The sequence below is a fragment of the Salmo trutta genome, chromosome 5, assembly GCF_901001165.1.
Source record: "Salmo trutta chromosome 5, fSalTru1.1, whole genome shotgun sequence".
Lineage (NCBI taxonomy): Eukaryota > Metazoa > Chordata > Actinopteri > Salmoniformes > Salmonidae > Salmo > Salmo trutta.
The window spans coordinates 65,836,981-65,845,625 of NC_042961.1; the positions used below are offsets into that span (position 1 = coordinate 65,836,981).

The window sequence follows — 8,645 nt, forward strand, 5'->3', positions numbered from 1 at the left end:
TTTCGAATATTCAATAAATTAAAACAAATAAAATAAAACTCAGCCAATGCAGTATTTATGGATCTCAATTAGCTGCTGCCAAGGCAGAAGCTACTCATCCTGCGGTTCAGCAAAATTAAGGCAGTTATACGTTTTAAAAACATTACCATACATAACAGATTTCACAACATATTAAGTGTGTGCCCTCAGGCCTCTACCACATCTATAACACAAAATCCAAGTGTACATGGGTGTAGTGTGTATGTTAGTACGCATGTGTCTGTGTTGCTTCAGTCTCCACTGTCCCATAAGATGCATTTTTATATCTAATCTTACTGCTGGTATGAGTTTCTTGATGTGGAATAGAGTTCCTATGTAGTACTGTACACCTCCCATAGTCTGGAAAGTAGTATCTTGGCAGCAATTCGAACATGAAGGCCTGATTCACGCCGTCTCCTCTGAACAGTTGATGTTGTGTCTTGAACTCGGTGAAACACATTTGGGCTGCACTTTCTAAGACTGGTATCTCTATTGAACATATCCTCTGCAAGAGAGGTAACTCTGGGTCTTCCTTTCCTGTGGTGATCCTCATGAGTCATCGTAGCGCTTGGTTTTGGAGACTAAGAACGTTTCTTCAAGTGCAATGTTCCGCATTGACTGACCTTCCTGTCTTAAAGTAATGGGCTGTTTCTCGTTGCATTGAGCTGTTCTTGCCATAATATGGACTTGGTCTTAAAATAACAAATAGGGCTATTATCTGTATACCACCCCTACCTTGTCACAACTGATCGGCTCTTACGCATTGAGGAAAGAAATTCCACAAATTAGGTCACACCCGTTAATTGAAATGCATTCCATTAATCTGGTTGAGAGAATGCCAAGAGTGTACAAAGCTGTCAAGGCAAAGGGTGGCTACTTTGAAGAATCTCAATATATTTTGGTTTAAGATGTGATATCATAGTTGAAAATATTAGATGAAAACCCTGGAATGAGTAGGTGTGTTCAAACTTTTGACTGGTACTGCAAATAGATCTAACCTATAGAAAGCTGATGGGATCCTCTTTCTAATAGAAGCCATGAGGCAGTTCTCAGACAATTGCATAGGTTATAGAAATGTGGCGCAACATGAGCTCATGAAATGTTTTACATTGATGTCAGAGTGATTAGAGGGACAATAGAGTGCTGAGTACCAGGCAACTAATGACCATCACCAGCATCAGAGCTTGGAGAAGCCTAATTACTTAATGGTCACGTGGAATTTGACTGCCTTCATTTCTTGTAACTGACGGTAATACAGTCCTACTCCTTCCTCCATTTCCCAGAAATGGACTGGTTCAGATAATCACACCAACAATAAAGTAAGTAAATCAACAGTTTAATCTCTGGATTTCTTCATGTATTTATATGGGATGTAAATCAGTTCCTGTCGTAGAGTAAAGAACACTGTCCGTCTTTTCAAAGTCTTCATTCCAACGCCTTTCATCTGCAATTAGACAAAAACATCCAATATCAGCTGCAAAGAAATAACATTTTGTGAATGAGTATGTATATACACACACACCTTGGTGGAACAGTTGCTAGCATTTGATAGCAGTGCCTGGTGGAGTCTCCGTACCCTGAATCTTCTGTCCAGTAGTGGTCACACACCAACAGTAACCTACCAGAAATAGACATGTTGCACACAGTAAATATTGTAACATTCAACTGAATTGGAGAATTTAGTGTGTGTATATATATGTGCGTCCGTGTTAACCTGTAGAGCCCGAACATTGCTTAGGGGTGTATCGTCCAGCGGCGTCACACGTGGGGATGTAGGCGCCAATTGGGCCATGTGTCGCGGCATATCTAGCACGCTCACAGGGGGTCATGGGTCGTATCCTAGCATCTGGACACAGGTAACATAGATTGATTGTAATGTGGACATAACATTGCAGCACATGCATGCCGGAATCTTGGGTTGCGTCCCATATAGTCCCTGGTCAGAAGTAGTTTATACGGAATAGGGTTCCATTTCAGATGTAACCTAGGTACTTCCTGGCTAAATACTGAAATTGCGCTACTTGTTTAAAAGCCCTGTGCAGTCAATTCAGTTTCTGTCTTTGGTGTAACAGCTGATGAAACTAAGACTGAAAGTGGAGGTAAGTTGTGTCAGTGTTACTTCCTGACAATCCAATCATACATCCAGTTGAATGATCAAACCATTCATATCAGAATACCTCAGTCCAGCATCTAGACACCAATATACATCTCTGGAACTAGAGGAGTGGCAGGTAGCCTAGCAGTTAGAGAGTTGGGCCAGTAACAAAGGTTCCTAGTTTTAATCCCTGAATGTCAAGTTAAAATATCTGTCCATGTGCCCTTGAGCAAGACAACCTTCTCTCCAGTGTCACGGTTGATAATGGCTGCCCAAGGGACAACTGGTTATGAAACAAAACATTAATACATACATGTGTGAATAGGACAGATCAACACCCACTAACGTTTATATTAAAATGTTGGTGAGTAAGTGTGAGGTACATCACTCTTACCTCCCAGAGCAAAAGCTGTGCTAACAAGCAGAATGATGGTCAATATCGCCATAGTGATAGTCTCCTGAGAGAGAGAACAAGGGCGAGATTAGTTGAGCATTTTAAATCTGGAATGGCTGTGGGAGCTAGAGGAGAGGTTCAGGAAACCCTGTGTTAAGTACAAAACTTATGCAACAATTGCTAAACCCAGTCCTGAGGACCCCAACATGCGAGTATCGGCAACACGGCGCGCTATGATTCTTCCACTAAAATTCAGGTATCATCTAATCTATTGTATGTGGTTGAAGAACCTGGCACACAGGAATATGAATCCTTCCCAAATGGCTCCTCATTCCTTATGTAGTGAACCACCTTTGACGAGGTCCCACAGTGCACTACGCAGCGAAGGGGACGCAGACTAGATCTTGACAGAGACTACTATTCACTACAAAGGTAACTATTAGTCTATGCTCTTAAATTCAGGGGGTCGACCCACAAAAAGGGATCATATATATAGTGCACTAAACTTGACCAGGGCCACATAAGATTAACATGCCATTTGAGAGGCAGCTAGTCTACTAAATAATATCACAAGCTCACCTTCTGCACTCTTCCAAGGGATTCACTGGTTGTCTCTCTGTTGTCTGTGAGTTATGGTCTACCTCTTCCACCTCTCCTTTTAAAGGACCTGTCACAGGTGTGACTAGTTGCCTCATTAACCCAACAAGAGATCCCGATGTCGGCCATTAGCTGGTGGTGTAAAGTACTTATGTAAAAATGATCTAATTCACACACTTATCAAGAGAACATCCCTGGTCATCCCTACTACCTCTGATCTGGCAGACTCACTAAACACAAATGCTTCCTTTGCAAATTATGTCTGAGAGTTGGTGTGACACTGGCTATCCGTAATCAAATAAAAAAAACAAGAAAATGGTGCCGTCTGGTCTGCTTATTATAAGGAATTTGAAATGATTTATACTTTTACTTTTGATACTTAAGTATATTTCATCAATTACATTTCATTTTGATAATTCAGTATGTTTGTTGAAACTTTTAGACCTTTACTCAAGTAATATTTTACTGGGTGACTTTCACTTTTACTTGAGTGATTTTCTCTGAAGGTAACTTCATTAGGCAGTGAAGAGAGTAGTAGAGGAAGATGGGTCCAGGTTCGAGGGATCCTGTTGTGGTTGTAGCTGCAGAGAACTCCTTGGGTTATGAGATTTTACTGCAGAAGAGTTACAAGGTGTGATGAACGATAGTGTCCCGTTCTCCGAGGCTGCCGGCCTGCTGTAGGACAAAGCCCGCGCAGAAGGACTCAGCCCATGCAGTAGGACTCAGCCCACTCAGTTGTACTCAGCCCATGCACTAGGACTCAGTCCACCCAGTAGGACTCAGCCAACCCCATAGTATGATTATGCATTAATGCTTTTGTTATAAAATAATATTTTTATTGTGAAAATTATCTTCCCCAAACATGAAACTCATGCGCTGCATGTGCATGCCAGTTAGGCTCTTCACCCATTGTAAAGAGGTTATTTGGCCACTTTAGTTGTAATACAAATGTAGCCAGGTGGTTAAATGGCATAGTTGTATTCATTTATATCCACTAGGTGGCACTGTAACTTTAATAGATTCATAAATAAGGTGTGCAAGCATTTATGGGATTGTGCAAGCGCAGCGTGTAAGAGTGAGTGCAAGCAATTACACTGGAGAGCTACTGAAATCCATTGTGGGTCCAACGTTACTTTGGATTGGCATGGGGATGTTAGCTTCTTGCTAGCTGAATACCAGTGCTCTCAGAGACACGTTGTGGAGTTAATGATTACATTATTTAAAGCTGCTGTATGGGTGAGGATCTACTGTTCCGTGTGGGGTTAGGGTATCACGTGGACAGTGTGTTTAAAGCCGAGCCACTACTCAGATTGTTTTTACACACTTTAATAACAGATTTATCTCACTTGATTGTGATTTAGACTACATTTTACTTTAAGGTGACTTCCTCTATTAGTGATTTCCCTTCTACATTATCCTATTTTGAATGTAAGCTTCGACAGTATAAACAACCCCAAATCATTTTGTGTCCTGTGCTGGATTGACTTTCGCCAGGCTACACAAACCTTATCAAAACATATAGGCCTATTGGCTAGGCTACATGAGGTGTTGCGCTAAGATATGAAAAAGTAGCAAAAAAAATGGTATGCATTGTTCCTTGCCTTACACTGGGCATCATTAACAAGTGATGGGATAATGTTGTCACCCATCAGACTATTCTTGATTGAATCTTGTCTTTACATTTACTAAATAATATTTGTGAAATTTGTTTTGATTTAGAATGGACAATAATCATGCACCTGTCTGGAATCGGGCAGGGGAAAAAATACATTTCATCTATGCACTTAAATAGCGAATGGAGGATTCTTTTCCCTTGTTTCATTTTCATGCCAGCCAGGTAGGCTATACTCCTGTTGTAAATATAAGCAATGTTCTTAATATTAGGAAAGTTGATAAATACAGCACGAGTCAAAAGTTTGGACACACCTACTCATTAAAGGGTTTTTCTTCATTTTACTATTTTCTACATTGTAGAATAATAGTAAAGACATCAACACTCTGAAATAGCACATATGGAATCAAGTAGTGAAATGTTTTTTTAACAAATCAAAATATATGTTATATTTGAGATACTTCAAAGTAGCCACGCTTTGCCTTGATGACAGCTTTGCACACTCTTGGCATTCTCTCAACCAGCTTCAACTGGAATGCTTTTCCAACAGTCTTGAAGGAGTTCCCACATATGCTGAGTACTTGTTGGCTGCTTTTCTTAACTCTGTGGTCCAACTCACTGAGGCTGCACTCGTGGAGGTGGTAAAAGACCTTTTAATGGTGTCAGACTGAGGCTCTTCCTCTGTCCTCGTGTTCCTAGACCTTAGTGCTGCTTTGATACCATAGATCAACACATTCTTTTGGAGAGATTGGAAACCCAAATTGATCTACACGGACAAGTTCTGTCCTGGTTTAGATCTTATCTGTCGGAAAGGTTTCGGTTTGTCTCTGTGGATGGTTTGTCCTCTGACAAATCAACTGTATATTTCGGTGTTCCTCAAGTTTCCGTTTTAGGACCTCTATTGTTTTCATTATCTATATATTTTACCTCTTGATGTCATTCGGAAACATAATGTTAACTTTCACTGCAATGCGGACGATACACAGCTGTACATTTAGATGAAACATGGTGGAGCCCCAAAATTGCCCTCCCTGGAAACCTGTGTTTCAGACATAAGGAACTGGAAGGCGGCAAATGTTTTACTTCAAAACTCAGACAAAGCAGAGATGCTAGTTCTAGGTCCCAAGAAACAAAGAGATCTTCTGTTGGATATGACAATTAATCATGATGGTTGTAGTGTCATCTCAAATAAAACTGTAAAGGACCTCAGCGTTACTCTGGACCATGATCTCTCTTTTGATGAACATATCAAGACTGTTTCAAGGACAGCTTTTTTCCATCTCCGTAACTTTGCAAAAATCAGAAACTTTCTGTCCAAAAATGATGTAGAACAATTTATCCATGCTTTTGTCACTTCTAGATGAGAGTACTGCAATGCTCTACTTCCGGCTACCAGGATAAAGCACTAAATAATCTTCAGTTAATGCTAAACACGGCTGCTAAAATCTTGACTAGAACCCAAAAAAATGGTCATATTACTCCAGTGCTAGCCTCTCTACACTGGCTTCCTGTTAAGGCTAGGGCTGATTTCAAGGTTTAACTGCTAACCTACAAAGCATTACATGGGCTTGCTTCTATCTATCTTTCCGATTTGGTCCTGCCGTACATATCTACACGTACAATATGGTCACAAGACGCAGGTCTCCTTTTTGTCCCTAGAATTTCTAAGCAAACAGCTGGAGGCAGGGCTTTCTCCTATAGAGCTCAATTTTTATGGAATGGTGTGCCTGTCCATGCGACAGGCACAGACTCTGTCTTGACCTTTAAGGCTTTATTGAAAACTCATCTCTTCAGTAGGTCCTATGATTGAGTGTAGTCTGACCCAGGGGTGTGAAGTTGACAAAAAGGCACTGGAGCGATGAACCACCCTTGCTGTCTCTGCCTGGCTGGTTCCCCTCTCTCCACTGGGATTCTCTGCCTCTGACCCTATTACGGGGGCTAATTCACTGGCGCTCTTCCATGCCGTCCCTAGGAGGGGTGTGTCACTTGAGTGGCTTTAGTCTCTGACGTAATCTTCCTGTCTGGTTTTGAGGCCCCCCTCGGGTTCATGCCGTGGGGAAGATCTTTGTGGGCTATAGTCGGCCTTGTCTCAGGGAAGCAAGTTGGTGGTTGAAGATATTCCGCTAGTGGTTTGGGGGCTGTGATTTGGAAAAAAGTGGGTGGGGTTATATCCTGCCAGGTTGGCCCTGTCCGGGGGTATAGTCGGACAGGGCCACAGTGTCTCCAGACCCCTCCTGCCTCAGCCTCCAGTAATTATGCTGCAAAAGTTTGTGTCGGGGGGCTAGGGTCAGTCTGTTAACCTCACTAGGGTAGGGGGCACTATTTTCACTTCCGGATGAAAAGCATGCCCAAATTAAACTGCTTGCTACTCAGGCCCAGAAGCTAGGATATGCATATAATTGGTGGATTTGGATAGAAAACACTCAAGTTTCCAAAACTGTTAATATAATGTATGTGAGTATAACAGAACAGATATGGCAGGCGAAAACCTGAGAAAAATCCAGCCAGGAAGTGGGATTTTTTAAATTTTTGTAGTTTCTAGTGAATGCCATTACAGTATCTATTGACTTAGGACTCAAATTGCACTTCCTGTGGCTTCCACTGAGGATTGATTATAAATATCGTTTGACATGTTTCTACAAACTTTACTGATACTTTTCAGATTTTGTCTGTCTGTTGTGACTGCCTTTGAGCCTGTGGATTACTGAACAAAACGGAGGTTTTTGAATATAAGGAGAGACTTTATCGAACATTTATTGAGTAAATGGGAGTCTTGTGAGTGCAACCATATGAAGATCATCAAAGGTAAGTGATTCATTTTATTGCTATTTCTGACTTGTGTAACTCCTCTACTTGGCTGGTAACTGTTTGTAATGATTTGTCTGCAGGGCGCTGTTCTCAGATAATCGCATGGTATACTTTCCCCATAAAGCCTTTTTGAAATCTGACACCGTGGCTGGATTAACAAGAAGTTAATCTTTAAACCCATGTATAATACTTGTATGTTTTATGAATTTTATGAGTATTTCTATTTTTGAATTTGGCGCTCTGCAATTTCACTGGATGTTGGCCAGGTGGGACGGTAGCGTCCCACACCCCCTAGAGAGGTTAAATCTGGAGTATTTCTCCTGTTTTATCCGGTGTCCTATGTGTATTTAATTATGCACCCTCTAGTTCTTTCTTTCTCGTTCTCTTCTCCCTTAAGACCTGAGTCCTAGGACCATGCCGCAGGGCCACCTGGCTTGACGACTCCTTGCTGTCCCCAGTCCACCTGTTCTGCCTGCGGCTATGGAACCTTGACCTGTTCACTGGACGTGCTACCTTGTCCTGGACCTGCTGTTTTCGACTCTCTATACCGCACCTTCCTAGGTTCCTGCCATTCTAGGGAGTTTTTCCTAGCCACCGTGCTTCTACATCTGCATTGCTTGCTGTTTTAGGCTGGCTTTCTGTATTGCACTTTGTGACATCCGCTGATGCAAAAAGGGCTTCAAAAATACATTTGATTGATTGAACTCATCCCAAACCATCTAAATTGGGTGATTGTGGAGGCCAGGTCATCTGATGCATCACTCTCCTTATTGGTCAAATAGCCCTTACACAGCTGAAGGTGTGTTGGGTCATTGTCCTGTTGAAAAACAAATGATAGTCCCACTAAGCCAAACCAGATGGGATGGCGTATCACTGCGGTAGCCATGCTGGTTAAGTGTGCCTTGAATTCTAAATAAATCACTGACAGTGTCCCCAACAAAGCACCATCACCTCCATGCTTCACGGTGGGAACACCACATGCGGAGATCCGTTCAACTACTCTGCGTCTCACAAAGACTCAGCGTTTGGGACCAAAAATATCAAATTTGGACTCAGACCAAGGACAGATTCCCACCGGTCTAATGTCCATTGCTTGTGGTTCTTGACCCAAGCAAGTCTCT

General features: G+C 41.9%; 2 protein-coding genes across 2 annotated transcripts in view; one reads left to right on the forward strand and one right to left on the reverse strand.

The window, feature by feature from the left end:
- LOC115194865 (equistatin-like) overlaps positions 1 to 8,645 on the forward strand; it is a 44,478-nt gene that overhangs the window by 19,371 nt on the left and 16,462 nt on the right. The gene's annotated exons all lie outside the window — the stretch shown is intronic.
- LOC115194854 (equistatin-like) lies at positions 1,339 to 3,135 on the reverse strand. The gene is made up of 5 exons (XM_029754782.1): positions 3,087 to 3,135; positions 2,508 to 2,571; positions 1,733 to 1,864; positions 1,541 to 1,636; positions 1,339 to 1,462 (listed from the first exon to the last, which is right to left on the reverse strand). Exons 2-4 carry the CDS (start codon positions 2,557 to 2,559, stop codon positions 1,557 to 1,559), a joined length of 264 nt encoding a protein of 87 aa, XP_029610642.1. The 5' UTR covers positions 2,560 to 2,571; positions 3,087 to 3,135; the 3' UTR covers positions 1,339 to 1,462; positions 1,541 to 1,556.

Bases quoted from the DNA above. Each gene is read 5' to 3' on its own strand.
- LOC115194854 (XM_029754782.1), bottom strand. From the start codon at position 2,559: ATGGCGATATTGACCATCATTCTGCTTGTTAGCACAGCTTTTGCTCTG. The intron at 1,865-2,507 runs GTAAGAGTGATG...ACCTGTGTCCAG, and splicing joins CACAGCTTTTGCTCTGGGAG to ATGCTAGGATACGACCCATG. The intron at 1,637-1,732 runs GTTAACACGGAC...TATTTCTGGTAG, and splicing joins GCAATGTTCGGGCTCTACAG to GTTACTGTTGGTGTGTGACC.